At 43.0% G+C, this 20,460-nt stretch overlaps 1 protein-coding gene across 1 annotated transcript in view; it reads left to right on the top strand.

Moving 5' to 3' along the window:
• The first annotated feature begins 231 nt into the window (after window positions 1-231).
• Window positions 232-20,460, top strand: part of LOC140905756 (uncharacterized) — a 45,972-nt gene continuing 25,743 nt past the window's right edge. Inside the window, exons 1-3 of the mRNA XM_073329172.1 lie at window positions 232-333; window positions 2,437-2,561; window positions 14,482-16,527. Coding sequence (XP_073185273.1) covers window positions 2,462-2,561; window positions 14,482-16,527 — 2,146 coding nt within the window. The 5' untranslated portion in view covers window positions 232-333; window positions 2,437-2,461. The remainder of the gene's footprint in view (window positions 334-2,436; window positions 2,562-14,481; window positions 16,528-20,460) is intronic.

Genomic DNA, 20,460 nt, shown 5'->3' with positions numbered 1-20,460 from the left:
GTAAGATGGTGATTTGGGGTTTGTACCTAGGCACATTCTACAGTGTGACCCTCTTCAAACAGGATTTTTGTCTCTAGATTTGCTCTTATCTCACTAGAGTCTGTGTCTCTGCAAAAGTGTCTGGTTTACGGTAGATGGGCCTCTGGTCTCTGGGATGGGAGTGGTCTATTGCTGACTGCATTTAAGAAATGCAGCATTCAGAGCTGATTTCACTTTCAGGTTTCATCTCATTCTCCGAGGAGATTCTGTGTGAAGCTGTTGGATAAAGTGGTGACATTTTGTGAACTCTCCTGTTTAATTTATGTTATTAGAGCCCGGGAATCCACCCTCCAGGTAAGGATTTAAGCAAATCTCTTTGTCAGAATGGAACGATATTGGCCTGTACAAACTTCAGAATTCTTTATTTGTTCTTTTTCTGGTGACACTTTTGTCTCCAGGGCTGTGTCTGAGCCTGTCAGCCTTGGAGATGAGCTGTTAAATGTAGTCTCAAGGGCTAGAGGGCAAGCAACTGGGGTTTGAATTTTGAATAGAAATCTACAGGGTAAGTGTCAGGTGCTGCCAAAGTGCTTTTTTTCTCAGTTGTAAAAATGATATTATTTAACTGAACCGGAGGGCGTGTATTGAGTGCTGGATGGGATACATTCTGGAAGCTTCTCTGTGTGGGGAGGGTCGGGATTCCTATGGGAGCAGTATTATTTATATAGCCCATTAAAATCCCATTTATTGTGTGTGTGTGGTTCATCCTGATGCCCTTTGTGTGTTAGGCTGAGCTCTGTGAGGGGGTGTTTAATCCTTGCACCAGGCAAGAAGTGGTCAATGAGCTGCTCTGGGATGGAGCAAACCCACCCCCAGCGCACCCACGAGCCATGTCAAGAGCGGAGTGGGAGTTCAAGATGGGGGTAGCCAAGCTCAGCGGTGAGCAGTTCTAGGAGGAGAGCTGGGTGCTGAGCTCTAAGCAAGAGACCTGGTGGAGAGCAGAGCCTATGCCCGGGCCTGAAGGTAGGGCTAAGTCTCCTGATGTGATGGGGATTGTACCATATTCCTCTGCTGGTGAAACAGCAGACACTGAGCTGGACTGCAGCCCATCCAAGGCCCTTCTGGAAAAGAGGCCAGTGGCCCAGCTGGGAGTGTCTGGATATTACCTTTTCTTTTGTTCGTTTTCCTGCTGCTAACTTGTCTGTATCCTGGGAACCTGCACAGGGTGAGCACCCAGAGGGCGGGAGGGCTGAGACTCTGTCCCCTTTGCAGTGCTACAGTTTTTCCCCACTAGAGAGGCCAGTTCCAGAATGGGTTTACAACCCCATCAACACACCAAGGGGCACTCTCAAGAGACCAGCACCCTCCCAAGCCCATTGTATTACTTTGACTGTCTCCAGATTCAATAAAGCAAGTCATATGTCTGCGTCTGCTCCTCTGCCATAAGAATATGGTTTACTCCAGCTCATTTGCTTTGATATGTCTTCAGTTAAGTGTTTAGTTTGTTTAGTTTTTCCCTGGTTGGTTTCTCTTTGTACGTGACGAGTCCTCTGTCTCTGCTGTGTTTTTGGTCAGAAATCCCTTTGTGCAGCTATTAAAGTAACTTGCCCTCTAGATACAGCTTTAGGAAATGGTTGATAGTTCATATGGGGTTATTTAATGCAGTGTTGTCAGCAATTTTACTCTACCCCCACTTCTGTATCTTAGCAGGATTTTATTGCACCATCCCTTGGTACCAGATACATTAAATTATTTTCAGTTGTGTACAGTATAGAAGGGGTCTGCATAGAGTCAGCTGTAGATCACCTAGGCCATTACAGACCAATCATACATTTTTATGGGGTGGTGACTATTCATACCATATTTAAGGTTATAACATGGTTACTGTTGAAATCCGAATTGTCACTCCTCCCTTCGGTCAACAGACATAGGTTTGAAAAACTGCTGTGCCAGTTCTGGGCCCAGCAGAGTCTGTGGGGCAAACTTGAAGTCACTTGCCCAGGGAGAAGCACTGACCCGTGGAGTGCTCTCATTACAGTTCCCCAGCTCTGCTTCCTCCCTTCGTTGAGGAAGGGCGAGAGGAGCACAAAGCACTGCTCTGCAAGAACTGTGGCTCCAGCTTACTTTCAAACCCTCAACATTTTTCACAGAACAGTTGTTGTTTTCTGGCCAGCCCTACTCAGTTAGATTTTGTGCAGTATGTTTGTTCTGTGATTTGTTTAAAAAGAGCATTTTTAAAATACGCTTAAAAATAGATAAATCCCATTGCCACAAGCAGTATATTGTGTAGCTGCCTCAGTTTCAGTACAATTGTTTGCTGATTAGAGAACAGAATTTTTCGTGTTTCTGTTATTAATGTGTAGCAAGTAGAAAATGAATAGGGGATAAAAGTCAAACAGGGAGAGCAGGAACAAGAGCAGATCACATCCTCAGTATAATAGTGTTACTGTTGTGTTTTAGGGTTGCCTGAACTTCTGTTGCCACCATGGCCTGTTCTGAAACTGCAGCAATTGAGATGCCAGCCCTGGGCCGCCCTCTCCGGCTGGGGATGCTGTACGACTGCCTCAGCGACAGTCTCATACCAGGTACAGTTAGAGCTGCACCAAACACCTCTTTATGGTAGCTCCCATCCATCCATCTTGCCAACTTACCCACACTGCAGGATCTTTATAACAGCAGATCCCAGATCACTTGTTAGTGCACTCAAAGTAAATCCTAATGTGTTCCCATTAACATCAGCCTCTTGTGTTAGAAGAGAAGGAAGCAAGGAGGCAGGACAGTACAGGCTGAGGTACATGGCTCTCTGCTTCCTCCCCCGCACAGCCCTATTTTCATCCTTAACGGCCCCTGTGCAAACCCACTTTCCTCTGTGCAATCCCAACCCAGCTCAGATCCCCCAATCCCAGTTCTTATACTGATCTCTGGCCTGATCCAACTCTGATCTCCCCCACCTTCAGCTCTGGTCCTTCCGGGTCCCGACCAGCTCACCTCAGGCGTCCATCCTGAACCAGCTTCATCACTGTCCCATGGACCAGCTCTGACCCACCCAGCAATCGCTTCATGTTATTAATACATGCTTATATTATTACTTTGATCTCCTTCTCTCTGTTTTGTCCAGATTATTATTATTATTTATTATTAATTAGTTTATATTAAGGTGTCATAAAAATAAAGGGAAGGGTAAACACCTTTAAAATCCCTCCTGGCCAGAGGAAAAGCCCTTTCACCTGTAAAAGGTTAAGAAGCTAGGATAACCTCTCTGGCACCTGACCAAAATGACCAATGAGGAGACAAGATACTTTCAAAAGCTGGGGGGAGGGAGAAACAAAGCCTCTCTCTCTCTGTCTGTGTGATGCTTTTGCCAGGGACAGAACAGGAATGGAGTCTTAGAACTTAGTAAGTAATCTAGATAGAGATGCGTTAGATTCTGATTTCTTTAAATGGCTGAGAAAAATAAGCTGTGCTGGAGGGAATGTGTATTCCTGTCTTTGTGTCTTTTTGTAACTTAAGGTTTTGCCTAGAGGGGTTCTCTATGTTTTGAATCTAATTACCCTGTAAGGTATTTACCATCCTGATTTTACAGGGGTGATTCTTTTTTACTTTTTTTCTTCTATTAAAGTTTTTCTTTTAAGAAACTGAATGCTTTTTCATTGTTCTTAAGATCCAAGGGTTTGGGTCTGTGTTCACCTCTGCAAATTGGTGAGGATTTTTATCAAGCCTTCCCCATGAAGAGGGGTGTAAGGTTTGGGAGGATTTTGGGGGGAAAGACGTTTCCAAACGGACGCTTTCCTAATAATAATACCGGTTAGACATTTGGTGGTGGCAGTGGAAGTCGAAGAGCAAAGGGTAAAATAGTTTGTACCTTGGGGAAGTTTTAACCTAAGCTGGTAAAAGTAAGCTTAGGAGGTTTTCATGCAGGTCCCCACATCTGTACCCTAGAGTTCAGAGTGGGGAAGGAACCTTGACATAAGGTATACCTTTTTAACAGTGAGAGTGATTAACTATTGAAAGAGTTTACCAAGGGTAATGCTGTGTTCTCCATCACTGGTTATTTTAAAAAAAGGATGAATTATTTTCATTGGTCTTCATGACTGAGGCTGTGAGGGAGATTCCAAAACCTGAGCCATTCTTTTTAGGTGATAGATCTGAGGAACTGTCCCAAATTGAGGTATCATTAGATGATGTTTTGGAACAAATTGATAAATTAAACAGTAATAAGTCACCAGGACCAGATGGTATTCACCCAAGAGTTCTGAAGGAACTCAAATGTGAAATTGCGGAAATGCTAACTGTAGTCTGTAATCTATCATTTAAATCAGCTTCTGTACCAGATGACTGGAGGATAGCTAATGTGACGCCATTTTTTAAAAAGGGCTCCAGAGGTGATCCCAACAATTACAGGCCTGTAAGACTGACTTCAGTACCAGGCAAACAGTTTGAAACTATAATAAAGAATAATATTGTCAGACATATAGATGAAAATAATTTGTTGAGGAAGAGTCAACATACTTTTGTAAAGGGAAATCATGCCTCACCAATCTACTAGAATTCTTTGAGGGGGGTCAACAAGCATGTGAACAAAGGGGATCCAGGGAATATAGTGTACTTAGATTTTCAGAAAGCCTTTGACAAGGTTCCTCACTAAAGGCTCTTCTGCAAAATAAGCTGACACAGGATAAGAGGGAAGGTACTCTCATGGATTCACACAATGCACAGTCAACCCTGTGGAACTCCTTGCCAGAGGATGTTGTGAAGGCCAAGACCATAACAGGGTTCAATAAAGAACTAGATAAATTCATGGAGGATAGGTCCATCAATGGCTACTACCCAGCATGGGCAGGAATGGTGTCCCAAGCCCCTGTTTGCCAGAAATTGAGAATGAGCGACAGGGGATGGATGGATCACCCAAAATTTTATCTCTTGCCTCACAATCCCGTCTATCTATCTGACCCTATCCCCATACACCCCATCTATCTATGTATCCATCAATGCCAATACACCCCCTCTATCTATCTTTCCATCTATCCCCATAAACTCTATCTATCTATCTATTGGTCCCCATACACCCCATCTATCTATCGGTCCCCATAAACCGCATCTATCTATCTTCCCACATATCCTCATACACCCCCTCTATCCATCTATCTATTTATCCCAATTCACCTCCTCTATCTATTTATCCCCATACACCCCATCTATCCCAATACACCAAATCTTTTCATCTATCCCATACACCCCATCAATCCGTCTATCCATCTATTCCCATACACCCCATCTATCCATCTATCCCCATACACCCCATCTATCTATCTATCTATCTATCTATCTATCTATCTATCTATCTATCTATCTATCTATCTATCTATCTATCTATCTATCCCCATACACCCCATCTATCCTCAAACCATCTATCTATCTATCCCCATACACCCCCTCTATCTATCTATCCCCATATACCCTCTCTATATCTAATCTTATCTATCTATCTACCTCCATACACTCCCTCTATCTAGCTTTCCATCTCTCCCAACACACCCCCTCTATCTATACCCGTACACCCCATCTATCCATCTATCCCAATACACCCCATCTATCCGCATGTACCCCCTCTTCTATCTATCCCCATACACAAATCTATTTATCTTTCCCCATGCGCCCCATCTATCTAATCTATCTATCTATCCCCATACACCTCCTCTATCTAGCTATCCATCTATTACCATAAACCCCATCTATCTATCTATCTCCGTATACAAGATCGATCTATCCATCTATTCCGATGTACCTCATCTAATCTATCTATCTATCTATTCCCATACACCCCCTCTATCTGTCTATCGATCTATCCCCATACAACCCCACTATCAGTCTATTCATCTATCCCTATACACCCTCTCTATCAATCTGTCTGTCTATCCATCTATCCCCATACAGCCCGTGTATGTATGTATCTATCTATCCCCATTCACCTCCTCTATCTATCTATCCTCATACACAAGATCGATCTATCCATCTATTCTGATTCACCTCATCTAATCTATCTATCTATCCGTCCATCTATTCCCGTACACAAGATCGATCTATCTATCTATTCCCATAAACCCCATCTATCTATTTATCCTCATGCACCACATTTATCCATCTAGTCCCATACACCACTCATCTATCTATCTAATCTACCTATCTATCTATCTACCCCCATACACTCCTTCTATCTCTTTCCATCTATCCCCATACACCCCCTATATCTACCTATCCCCCCCATGAATCTATCCATCTATCACTATATACCCTCTCTATCCATCTATTCCCATACACCCCTCCTATCTGTCTATCCCCATACACCCTTCTATCTAATCTAATCTATCTATCTATCTGTCTATCTAATTTGATATAAAAATGCCAGATTCTGTAGACACGGAATGATAGAGATGAATGGAGCAGTTCACACCTCTTCGAGCTGTTGTTTCAGGCTCTCTGGAGACTTGGGCAGGCATCCAGGCATTGGCTGATTTTTTGGTTCATGTTTTCCATGTTATGATCACAGCCATAAGGGCTAGGAACCTCCTCCCCTTCTTTCTTTTCATTCCCAAGCATCTTTGCAGACATAGGGAGCTATGCAGCATCACCATCCCTTCCTGTCCTTGGCTTGTTCCTCCATTAAGTCCAGCATTGTTACATCCCTAAATAATATGTTCTACAATTTAGTCAGTGATCAGCCTCTAGGTCAGACTGATGTTAATCATGATTGCATTACTTCTCTGGCATCCTATCCTCTGTTAGTGGAGCAGAAAATCTCCACCACCATAATCATTTTGATTTTAGCCAGTCCCACACCTTGGTTTCCCACTCTTCTCTCCTTCTAACTTCTTCATTTCTCTTAAAATCATTCCACTTTTTTATCTACCATCTCATCTCTACTGCCTCCAGCCTTTTGTTGATTTTTTTCATTTAATGCAGCTGCTTCTAGACCATGGAGTAATATTGTTACTACACTGGTTTGATAAATTTTCCCTTTGGTAGCAAACATAACTTTTACCAGTCCATAATTTCATCAATTTCTGTGCAGCACTTGTAGCTAAAACACATCTCTTTTTAACCCCATCCTCGATGGAACGATTAGCACTGATCAAACTTCCTAGGACACACAAGTTTCAAAAAAGAACTGATACATTGATGGAGGATAGGTCCATCAATGGCTATTAGCCAGGACGGTCAGGGGTGGTGTCCCTAGCCTCTGTTTGCCAGAAGCTGGGAATGGGTGACAGGGGATGGATCACTTGATGATTCCCTGTTCTGTTCATTCCCTCTGGGGCACCTGGCATTGGCCACTGTTGGAAGACAGGGTACTGGGCTAGATGGACCTTTGGTCTGACCCAGTATTGTTACCCAGTTTTCTTACCCAAAACTCTTGGTAACTTTCACTCTGTGAGAGGTAGTGTAAGGAAATAAATCAGGGGAGACGTGGCTGTCCGACTGATCGATGGCTGGCACAAACAGGACAACACAAGAGTGCTTTCACTTAAAGCTAAACTTTACTTAGTCTCAAGCACTTATACACACGTCCGCAACAGGTTAGTAAGATACCCCCAACCCTTGATAATTACCAAAGCTGAGTGTGGCTCTTGAGTGGCACAGCAGCAGGCTTCCGGTGGCCAAATCTTCAATCTGCTGGTGGGGACTGCAAGATGTATCCAGAGGGAGAGTCCAGAAGAGTCCAACTACTTCAAATTTCCCCCCCTTATTTATACATTATTAATAGAATGACATGTCCCTTAAAGAAAACTTGTTAAGCAAGGAGAAAAGGAGTACTTGTGGCACCTTAGAGACTCACAAATTTATTTGAGCATAAGCTTTTGTGAGCTACAGCTCACTTCATCAGATGCATTCCGTTTCAATGGTCAGCAAGAGGTTTCCTTCTGATCATTGATTAACCAGGTGTGGGTTTTTCCAGAGTTTGCAGCCTTGAGACCCTAATAGACAATCCTGGGGGCACATCCTGCTCTTCTAAAATCCATGTATCAGCAACTTTAACACAATTCTTATCTGGAAGGACGCAGGGTCAAGCTGCCCTTTCTGTGGCACCCAAAATCCTCTCCCCTCCTGCCTGGGTCAAGGTGAGGCTGCAGCATGCTCAATTTACAGCCCGCTGAGTTGGCTGCTTTTAGCAATAAGCCATAGTGGTTTTAGGCACTTTACTGGTTTGCTGACATCTCCCCATACAGTACGGCCAAACTTATGTGCTCATTCTACAAATTCATCGCTGCTAGATTTCAAAATTTTTATTGTCTCTTTTCCATGATGCAACCACTTTGTTATCTTGGGATTTATTGTTAGTCCCAAAGTATTATTATTACTTCAAATGTGTCTGTCAGTTATACAGTGCCATCTGCATAAAGCAAGAAGCTTAACCCTAGATCATCCAGTGCCACATCCTCCATGTCAATTAATGTTCTTAATGTCCAGTTTAAGAACATAAGGAAACATTATGATTTCTTGCCATGTTAAGACAGTGTAACCTATTTTCCTTTGAGAGTTACTGTGTTGCATGGTTGGACTATTAGAATTACGAGAGATATTTAATAACTGAAGGTTACAAACAAATGTGGAAATTAACTGTTATTTCTATAGAAATATTTAGCCTTAATACAAACTCTGTAAATTATGCCTAGAACTATGTTGGAGGAAGTCAGACTGGATGATCTAACTGCCCTTTATGGCCATAAATTCTATGAAACTTCACATGCCTCCAGACTTGATTCATAAGTCATTTTTCAACTGATTGATATATATCTCATCATATTGTTACAATTATATATAAAAATAAACACTTGGTAGTTTTTAAATCAAAGTGTCCTGATTTGAGAGTACTCTCCAAAGTAGAAGTTTTTCCAAAAAAGGAAACCAGCATTAAACTTAGTAAGCTAATGCTCTCTTAATGCAATCAAAAAGAGGTTAATCAATATGAATTTTCATATAAATGTTGGCTAAAGTAGTACTGAAAATGATTAAGTTATGCTGGAGGACATCTGTACCAAAACATTAAAAATTCTGCGCACAATATTTTAAAATATGGTATATTTTATTTGTCAAAATAACACAATATAACCACACCAGTTTCAATTACTTTGATAATTTATTTCAAAATACTTATCAGCAAGTATGTCTGTAACTATACAAACAAAAATTCAGCAACAGGTGGTTTTTTTGGTTTTGTTTTTATTTTACAAATATATTCTTTACTAGACATATTGCTACAGAACACTGAGTAATTCATTTAAGATACAATACAGACATGTATTTCCCACACCCCTGAGAAGCAGTGCAAAGGCTCAGGGGAGTCAGGGTTAACGGAAGTGCTGAGGGAGAGGGAAGGAGCATGGGAGTGATCCCGGAGGATTGCTGGGTGTGGGTGGAAGATGTGTGGAATGGCGGGGAGGGGGTTGGGGGAAGAGTGATTGTTAGAGTGTTAGGGAGCCTCCCCCATGCAGACCCTTGCTGACCCAGAGAGTCTCACATTCAGTTAGATCTTTCTGCCTCTGTTCCTGAGTGTCCCTGCACGCCCATTCCCATGAGGCCCTGCAGCCTCACTGTTTACCCATTTTCCAGATTGTTTATGAATATGTTGAACAGTACTGGTCACAGTACAGACCAGTGGAGGACACCACTATTTACCTCTCCCCATTCTGAAAATTGACCATTTATTCCTTACTTTTGTTTTCTATCTTTTAACCAATTACTGATCCTTGTGAGGTCCTTCTCTCTTATTCCATGACAACTTACTTTGCTTTAGAGCCTTTGGCGAGGTGGATCACCCTTATCCACATGCTTGTTGACCCCCTCAAAGAATTCTAGTAGATTGATGAGGCATGATTTCCATTTACAAAAAATATGTTGACTCTTCCCTAACAAATCTATGTGTCTGATAATTCTGTTCTTTAATATAGTTTCAAACAATTTGCCCATTACTGAAATGAGGCTTACTGGCCTGTAATTGCTGGGATCACCACTGGAGCCTTTTTTAAAAATTGGCATCACTTTACCTATCCTCCAGTCATCTGGTTCAGAATCTGATTTAAATGATAGGTTACAAACCACTGTTTCATAAGAACATAAGAATGGCCGAGCTGGGTCAAACCAAAGGTCCATCCAACCCAGTATCCTGTCTACCGACAGTGGTCAATGCCAGGTGCCCTGGAGTGAGTGAACCTACCAGGTAATGATCAACTGATCTCTCTCCTGCCATCCATCTACACCCTCTGACAAACAGAGGCTAGGGACACCATTCCTTATCCATCCTGGCTAATAGCCATTAATGGACTTAACCTCCATGAATGTATCCAGTTCTCTTTTAAACCTCCTCAGGCAAGGAGTTCCACAGGTTGACTGTGCACTGTATGAAGAAGAACTTTCTTTTATTTGTTTTAAACCTGCTGCCCATAAATTTCACTTGGTGGCTTCTAGTTCTTATATTATGGGAACAAGTAAATAACTTTTCCTTATTCACTTTCTCCACACCATTCATAATTTTATAGACCTCTATCATATCCCCCATTATTCTCCTTTCTTCCAAGCTGAAAAATTCTAGCCTCTTTAATCTCTTCTCATATGGGACCTGTTCCAAACCCCTAAACAGTTTGGTGGCACTTAGCACTTAGGAGGGGAGAGGAGAAGGGAGCCGCACACTCAGGGCAGGAGGTGGAGAAGAGGCGGGGCAGGGGTGGGGATTTGGGGAAGGGGTTGGAATGGGGGCGGGGAAGGGGTGGGAAGAGGTGGGAAGGGGCGGGGCCTCATGGAAGGGGTGGAGTGGGGGGAAGGGCCGGGGGCTGCAGGGTGGGGGGGTGTCAGTGATGCCGCCCTCAGGCCAATGTACTCGTCCTCATGTGGCCCTCCTGGTGATTTAAGTTTGAGACCCCTGCTTTAGTGACTTTTTCATTTTAATATAGTTTTTGTGCATGGAATAAAATTAGTCTATATTGGGATTTTACCAGGTGAATCAGTGTGATTTTCTATAGCTCGCTTTTCAATTGATCTATAATCCTAGTAATGCAATGCTAAAATTCAGTGTAGGTGTCTTGGTACAGTTCTTTCTCTTTAGTAGCAGCAATAGCTTGGCGTGGACACCTCAGTTGTTTTATCTTGTTAAATAGGAACTTCAAGCCCTACTTGAGGAAAAAAAATGTTTAGTTTTACATTTTTGTAAAAATTCATTTGGGGTGGGGAGGGATGTCTACTTTTGTTTCTTTTGGTATGCTAAAATTTCACTTTTTACTCTGTTTATTTAGGAAGTTTTAACAAGTTTAGAAATCCTTGCCATGTAAATAACAGAAACAAAACAAAACAATCATTACAACAGTTATCTTTTGTTTAAAGAAACATTATACAGGAATATAGTCATCACATCTTTCTGTTTAACACGGTGTTACCACATTACAGAATGAGCATCATTACAAAATGTACGTTGTTTCTAGTGATTTATTAAATTGAGTTAAATCTCTAGGTATTCTGTCAGGGTTCCCTCCCCACTCTGAACTTTAGGGTACACATGTGGGGTCCCGCATGAAAGACCCCCTAAGTTTATTTCTACCAGCTTAGGTTAAAACTTCCCCAAGGCACAAATTCTCCCTTGTACCTTGGATTAGGTAAATGCTGCCACCACAAAGTGATTTAATAAAGAATCAGGGAAAGGACCACTTGGAGTCCTAATTCCCCAAAATATCCCCCCAAGCCCTACACCCCCCCTTTCCTGGGGTGGCTTGAGAATAAACAAGATGAGCACAGACCAACCTTGGGTTTTTTAGGATACTAAAAAAACCAATTAGATTCTTAAAAAAAATCAGAACTTTATTATAAAGAAAAAAGGTAAAAGAAGCACCTCCGTGAAATTAGAATGGGAGATAATCCCACAGGGCAATTAGATTCAAAACACAGAGAATTTCCCTCTAGGCAAAACCTTAAAGTTACAAAAAGAAAAACCAGGAATACACCTTCCTTTCAGCACAGAGAAAATCACAAGCCAAAACAAAAGATAATCTAATGCATTTCCTTGCTAAATACTTACTAAGTAGTTGGAGTGCTTGCTTTCTTGTTCTGTCTCCGGGAAAAGCCACAAGGAACAGACAAAGCCTCCCCCCCACCCCGGGCCAGATTTGAAAGTATCTTGTCCCCTTATTGGTCCTTTTGGTCAGGTACCAGCCAGGTTATCTGAGCTTCTTAACCCTTTACAGGTAAGAGGTTTTTGTGCCTCTGGACAGGAGAGATTTTATAGCACTGTATACAGACAGGTGGTTACCCTTCCCTTTATATTTATGACATACTCATTTGACAGATCAGACATATCTATCAAATGTTAATATTCCAAAAAAATGGATATGTGTACTTTTTATTGGGGGGGGGGGGCAGGTAAATTTACTTTGTCTGAGTACTGAATGAAAGGTAACCAAATATCTAAGTATCTACCTGTCCTCTGTCTACTTTGCTGGCTATGTCATGGTCTGTTAATTTTTCCATAAACACAACCGCCCATATTTTTAGAACCATTCCTCAATGGTTGGGTTATTTTTTTTCCAATGAGAGGATACCAATAACTGAGCAGCTATTAGCAGATGAGATATTATTAGTTTCCTTCTGTATGACCATTTCTACTAGGAAGCCCCAAGAGGATTACCAGAGGATCATTTGTAAATAAATATCCAACAATTTGTGATATTTGGTTACTGATTACATCCCAGTACTCTGATGACTGGACATATCCACCATACATGCATAAAAATCTTTCATCACAATTTCTCCAACATTTATCCCCATTTAGTGTCTCTATATTTTTTAACCTGACTGGTGTGAGGTACCATTGAAACAGTATCTTATTTTTTTCTCTTTTGTTGTGCTACAAACTGCGGTTTCTCATCCTCTTTTCCAGATCAAATCCCATTCCTTTGGGATAATTTGTCTATCCACATTTTTTTCCCTGCATGTCATGTAGGGACACTTTTTTTTTGGGTCAGGAAAGCTGTCTGCAAAGATTGATAAATTAGTTATTTTTTTGTTTCTTAACTGACCAGATGCTATCACTTCTATTAAAGTTGGCTTTCTGTAACAGACAGGTTTTCTAGAAAGTTGAGAAACATTAATGCCTGACTTGAAAGTACTGCTACCAGGGGACAGTGGGCCAGTTAAAGTTAGTTTTAATCTCTAAATAAATTAGAACATTTCTTTATTGAATAACCAGCCAACTGTGTGTATTCCATTGCTTTCCCAAACTTTGAAGCCCTCTGGTTCTTGATTTGGGTTCAGATTGGGATTATTTGCATTGGGTATCATTGGTGAGAACTGATCCTATCTCTACTTCTATTCCAGACCCATTGAGTAACCTTTATTAAGGATGCGTGTCCATTTCTGGCAGGTGTGATTTATTTATTAATCCGTGGTAGCCTAACGATGTGTACACTGCCGCAATTTTCTCGTTCAATAAAGACCCAGTGTTTGGCTAGGTTAAAGGGCCCCCAGTCCACTACTGCTTTGAGCTGGCTGACTTGACAGTACCACAGAATATTTCAAACAGCTAGTCCACTCTGCTTAATAGGTCTGTGTAATGTATTTGGTCTCACTTTTGGTCTTTTCTTATTCCATATAAATTCTAACAACATCCTCTGTGTTCCTGCTTGGATTTTATCTGGAATAATCACAGAAAGTTTTTGAAAATAAGAAAAATATCCTTGGCAGAATATTCATTTGGACTGTGGCTATTCTCCCCCGCCAAGAAATTGCATACTCCCCCCACAACTCCAGGTCTTTTTTCATTTGCTGAAGTAGTCGTTAGACATTTAAATCACAGAGCTCTGTTGTTTTTAAAGGATGATACAGTAAATATAAAACACTACAATACTTTCATGACATGTACTATAGATGATGTGAAATAAAATCTCTCCTTTTAAATTGCCTCCGATGGTGTTTGAATTCTTCATGTGCTAACTACTGTTATACTCAGCACCCCAAACTCATTATAACCCTAATATGGTATTGATAGGTGGTCATAGAATCATAGACTATCAGGGTTGGAAGGGACCTCAGGAGGTCATTTAGTCCAACCCCCTGCTCAAAGCAGGACCAACCTCAACTAAGTCATCCCAGCCAGGGCTTTGTCAAGCCTGACCTTAAAAACCTCTAAGGAAGGAGATTCCACCACCTCCCTAGGTAACCCATTCCAGTGTTTCACCACCCTCCTAGTGAAAAAGTTTTTCCTCATATCCAACCTAAACCTCCCACACTGCATCTTGAGACCATTACTCCGTGTTCTGTCAAGGAGTTCTATTATTGGCCCTTAGACACAAAATATATGCTAAATAAAAGCCTCAGACCGACGGACAGACCTTCCAAGAGAGCACTGTCATTCGACACCTCTCACTGGTTGCATGTTACTTTAATATGAGACAATTAAATTAAATGAGAAGGATTTCATATCATATTAATCTGTCACTAACTGAGTGTTTGTGTGGAATTTCTCAGGTATCGCTTTATGGAACACCGATACCCTTAACAAACAAGTGGGGATGACGATGCAGCACAAGACTGAATTTCAGATCATTGCATCTGACACCATGGAAGATAAGGCCTCTGCTCTCAGTCTCTCAGGATCCCTGAAGGCAAGTTTCCTGGGAGGCCTAGTAGAAGTGAGTGGAGCAGCAGGATTTTTAAATGATACCAAGAAATCCAAAAATCAAGCCCGAGTTACTTTGAAATATTCAGCAACAACCAGGTTTGAGCAGCTGGCTATAAGCCATTCAGAGCGCCAGAATATCTCTTATCCTGCTGTATATGACCAAAAGAAAGCCACCCATGTGGTCACAGCTGTGCTGTATGGGGCTCAGGCTTTCTTTGTGTTTGATAGGGAAGTTTCTTCATCAGAGAGTATAGAAGAGATACAGGGAAACATGAAACGTATGATAGAAAAATTACCAAAAATTGCAGGAGGAGGAGAGGGGCCCGAGTACAAGAAAGCATCAAATGCTGAAGACTTCAGTTGCACATTCTATGGTGATTTTGCTCTTAAGAACAATCCACTTACTTATCTAGATGCCATGGAAACATACTCCACCCTCCCGAAGCTGCTGGGTGACCACTGGGATATGGCTGTACCAGTGAGAGCCTGGCTGTACCCATTGCAGCTGCTGGATTCCAAAGCTGCTAAGCTGGTGAGTGAGATCAGCAGCGTACTGATTTTTGATACTCAAATAGCCTTGGAGCAACTGACAGAACTGGACATGCGATGCAATGACATGATGAAAAATCCAATTGCCACAACCTTCCCTGAATTCAAAAAGAAAATCCAGCAATTCAGAGATCAGTGTCAGCAACACAGACAGACTTTCCAGAAACAACTAGCAGGAATCTTACCTGCTATCCGTGGCGGTGGAGCAGAGGAAGGAGTCCTGGTGGACATTTTAATAAGCAAAAATCAATCACTATTCAATACACAGAGACTCAATGAATTTCTGGATACAAAGGAGCGAGAGATGAATTTAGTGGATTCCTACCTTACTAGGCTACAGAATGTGGAAGTCATATCCTCTGAGAGTGAACTAGAAAAAATAGTACTCAGCCCTGAGCATGATTCTGTTGTGTCTTTCACACTTACTTCATTACACAACAAAGAACCATATTTATCAGATTTGAACTTCTGGCTTCGAAGAGAGTTTCTGGAGAAAATTCATGATTCAGCCTCAGCCAGTTCTCCCCATGAGAAATCAAACTCCAAACAGTGGTTTGAGGATGAAGAGATAAGAAGAAAAGTACAAAAAATCACAAAGTCCTTCTTAGACTTTACCAACGTCAATAAATCTCATGGAAACACCCAGTTCATTGTGGCCTCTGTTCCAGATGAGGACAATCCAGGAGCTTCAATTTACCTGTATGCAAATGGAGAGCTGGTCAGCACCAACTTTGAGCCCCCATCAAAACCTCTCCCTCCTCTGATTGATGGAATCAGACACAATTGTGCGCAGCTCACATTTAACCCATCAGACTTTGGAAGGGCTGCAATATCTGGCTATCTGGTAGAGTACAGAATTGTAGGGGAGGAGAACTGGACGGCTGTGAATGTAAATAACACACAAGAGCCATTCACAGTAACAGGGCTACGTCCAAACACCGAGTACCAGTTCCGATACGCGGCAGTGAGCAAACCAGGGCTCAGCGAAAGCAGTGACATGAGTCATACTGTGAAGACTCTTCCCCCTTCCAGCCCTCCTGGAAACCTGGCAATGGCTACTGTAGAAATATTTTCCATCACCCTCACCTGGCAGAGTCCAAGTGTCATTGAAGATGGAGTCAGTATAAGGGAGTATAAGGTAGAATATAAAGAGGAGGCTGGAGGTGAAAGAAATGAGCAGAAAGACAAATGGCTGGAACGGAGGACAGGAGACAGAATTGGATCTTGTAACATTGATGAACTGAAGCCTGAGACGCCCTACAGATTTCGAGTGTCAGCTGTGTGTGCGGACGGGGCTGTAAGTGACGCAAGTGAGGAGAGTTGCATCTCAACCCTAAAGAAAGGTAAACATAAATAAATCTGCCTATTTTCCCCTCAATTAAAGCCCTCTAGTGCCTGGAGCTACTGGATCAGGTAAGAGAATCCTTATCATGGGAATGAATCTAAAATATCCTGAGTGTATAATGCAGAATCAGCTTTGATTCAAATAAGGAATAAAATTACAAATAAATCTTAGCATCCACTTAAACACCCAAGCTGGTTCCTATGCATGGACTAGATGGGTTAGGTCAATGTTTCTCAATGACCAGTCCATGGACCGGTGCCAGTCTGTGGCAGCCTCCTTGCTGGTCCCTGAGATTTCCTTGACACAGTTTAGGAAGGCAGCACACTGGTCCCTGGTATCAAAAAGATTGAGAAACACTGGCTTAGGTGATCGATACCCCAGACCCAGATCACAGAGTGGATCAACATAAGAACGGCCATACTGGGTCAGATCAATGATACATCTAGCCCAGTATCCTGTCTTAGAATCATAGAATATCAGGGTTGGAAGGGACCTCAGGAGGTCATCTAGTCCAACACCCTGCTCAAAGCAGGAGCAATCGCCAACTAAATCATCCCAGCCAGGGCTTTGTCAAGCCTGACCTTAAAAACTTCTAACAAAGGAGATTCCACCACCTCCCTAGGTAACGCATTCCAGTGTTTCACCACCCTCCTAGTGAAAAAGATTTTCCTAATGTCCATCCTCTTTGGAACCCCCTTTCAGGTAGTTGAAAGTAGCTGTCAAATCCCCCCTCATTCTTCTCTTCCGTAGACTAAACAATCCCAGTTCCCTCAGCCTCTTCTCATAAGTCATGTGTTCCAGTCCCCTAAGAATCTTTGTTGCCCTCCGCTGGACTCTTTCCAATTTTTCCACATCCTTCTTGTAGTGTGGGGCCCAAAACTGGACACAGTACTCCAGATGAGGCCTCACCAATGTCGAATAGAGGGGAATGATCACGTCCGTCGATCTGCTGGCAATGCCCCTACTTATACATCCCAAATTGCCATTGGCCTTCTTGGCAACAAGGGCACACTATTGACTCATATCCAGCTTCTCGTCCACTGTAACCCCTAGGTCCTTTTCTGCAGAACTGCTGCCGAGCCATTCGGTCCCTAGTCTGTAGCGGTGCATGGGATTTTTCCGTCCTAAGTGCAGGACTCTGCACTTGTCCTTGTTGAACCTCATCAGATTTCTTTTGGCCCAATCCTCTAATTTGTCTAGGGCCCTCTGGATCCTATCCCTACCTTCCAGCGTATCTACCTCTCCTCCCAGTTTAGTGTCATCTGCAAACTTGCTGAGGGTGCAATCCACACCATCCTCCAGATCATTTATGAAGATATTGAACAAAACCGGCTCCAGGACCGACCCTTGGGGCACTCCACTTGATGCCAGCTGCCAACTAGACATGGAGCCATTGATCACTACCCGTTGAGCCCGACAATCTAGCCAACTTTCAACCCACCTTATAGTCCATTCATCCAGCCCATACTTCTTTAACTTGCTGGCAAGAACGCTGTGGAAGACAGTGTCAAAAGCTTTGCTAAAGTCAAGGAACAACACATCTACTGCTTTCCCCTCATCCACAGAGTCAGTTATCTCATCACAGAAGGCAATTAGATTAGTCAGGCATGACTTGCCCTTGGTGAATCCATGCTGACTGTTCCTGATCAATTTCCTCTCCTCTAAGTACTTCAGAATTGATTCCTTGAGGACCTGCTCCATGATTTTTCCAGGAACTGAGGTGAGGCTGACTGGCCTGTAGTTCCCAGGACCCTCCTTCTTCCCTTTTTAAAAGATGGGCACTACATTAGCCTTTTTCCAGTCATCCAGGACTTCCCCCGATCGCCATGAAATTTTCAAAGATAATGGCCAATGGCTCTGCAATCACATCTGCCAATTCCTTTAGCACTCTCGGATGCAGCGTATCCGGCCCCATGGACTTGTGCTCGTCCAGCTTTTCTAAATAGTCCCGAACCACCTCTTTCTCCACAGAGGGCTGGTCACCTCCTCCCCATGCTGTGCTGCCCAGTGCAGTAGTCTGGGAGATGACCTTGTTTGTGAAGACAGAGGCAAAAAAAGCATTGAGTACATTAGCTTTTTCCACATCTTCTGTCACTAGGTTGCCTCTCTCATTCAGTAAGGGGCCCACACTTTTCTTGACTTTCTTCTTGTTGCCAACATACCTGAAGAAACCCTTCTTGTTACTCTTAACATCTCTTGCTAGCTGCAACTACAGGTGTGATTTGGCCTCCCTGATTTCACTCCTGCATGCCCGACCAATATCTTTATACTCTTCCCTGGTCATTTGTCCAATCTTCCACTTCTTGTAAGTTTCTTTTTTGTGTTTAAGATCAGCAAGGATTTCACTGTTAAGCCAAGCTGGTCGCCTGCCATATTAACTATTCTTTCTACACATCAGGATGGTTTGTCCCTGTAACCTCAATAAGGATTCTTTAAAATACAGCCGGCTCTCCTGGACTCCTTTCCCCCTCATGTTATTCTCCCAGGGGATCCTGCCCATCAATTCCCTGAGTGAGTCAAAGTCTGCTTTTCTGAAGTCCAGGATCCGTATTCTGCTGCTCTCCTTTCTTCCCTGTGTCAGGATCCTGAACTCAACCATCTCATGGTCACTGCCTCCCAGGTTCCCATCCACTTTTGCTTCCCCTACTAATTCTTCCCGGTTTGTGAACAGCAGGTCAAGAAGAGCTCTGCCCCTAGTTGGTTCCTCCAGTACTTGCACCAGGAAATTGTCCCCTACACTTTCCAAAAACTTCCTGGATTGTCTGTGCACTGCTGTATTGCTCTCTGCAGATATCAGGGTGATTGAAGTCTCCCATGAGAACCAGGGCCTGCGATCTAGTAACTTCCATGAGTTGCCGGAAGAAAGCCTCATCCACCTCATCCCCCTGGTCCGGTGGTCTATAGCAGACTCGCACCACGACGTCACCATTGTTGCTCACACTTTTAAACTTAATCCAGAGACTCTCAGGTTTTTCCGCAGTTTCATACTTGAGCTCTGAGCAGTCATACTGCTTCCTTACATACAGTGCAACTCCCCCACCTTTTCTGCCCTGCCTGTCCTTCCTGAACAGTTTATATCCATCCATGACAGTACTCCAGTCATGTGAGTTATCCCACCAAGTCTCTGTTATTCCAATCACAACATAATTCCTTGACTGTGCTAGGACTTCCAGTTCTCCCTGCTTGTTTCCCAGCCTTCTTGCATTTGTGTATAGGCACTTGAGATAACTCGCTGTTTGTCCCGCTTTCTCAGTATGAGGCAGGAGCCCTTCCCTCTCGCGCACTCCTGCTCGTGCTTCCTCCCGATATCCCACTTCTTCACTTATCTCAGGGCTTTGGTCTCCTTCCACCGATGAACCTAGTTTAAAGCCGAATGGCTAGGCAGCAGTTCTGCGGAAAAGGACCTAGGGGTGACAGTGGACGAGAAGCTGGATATGAGTCAGCAGTGTGCCCTTGTTGCCAAGAAGGCCAATGGCATTTTGGGATGTATAAGTAGGGGCATAGCGAGCAGATCGAGGGACGTGATCGTTCCCCTCTATTCGACATTGGTGAGGCCTCATCTGGAGTACTGTGTCCAGTTTTGGGCCCCACACTACAAGAAGGATGTGGATAAATTGGAGAGAGTCCAGCGAAGGGCAACAAAAATGATTAGGGGTCTAGAACACATGACTTATGAGGAGAGGCTGAGGGAGCTGGGATTGTTTAGCCTGCAGAAGAGAAGAATGAGGGGGGATTTGATAGCTGCTTTCAACTACCTGAAAGGGGGTTCCAAAGAGGATCGCTCTAGACTGTTCTCAATGGTAGCAGATGACAGAACGAGGAGTAATGGTCTCAAGTTGCAGTGGGGGAGGTTTAGATTGGATATTAGGAAAAACTTTTTCACTAAGAGGGTGGTGAAATACTGGAATGCGTTACCTAGGGAGGTGGTAGA

This window comes from Lepidochelys kempii, chromosome 2 (genome assembly GCF_965140265.1).
Source record: "Lepidochelys kempii isolate rLepKem1 chromosome 2, rLepKem1.hap2, whole genome shotgun sequence".
Lineage (NCBI taxonomy): Eukaryota > Metazoa > Chordata > Testudines > Cheloniidae > Lepidochelys > Lepidochelys kempii.
This window is presented reverse-complemented; position numbering and strand designations above follow the sequence as displayed.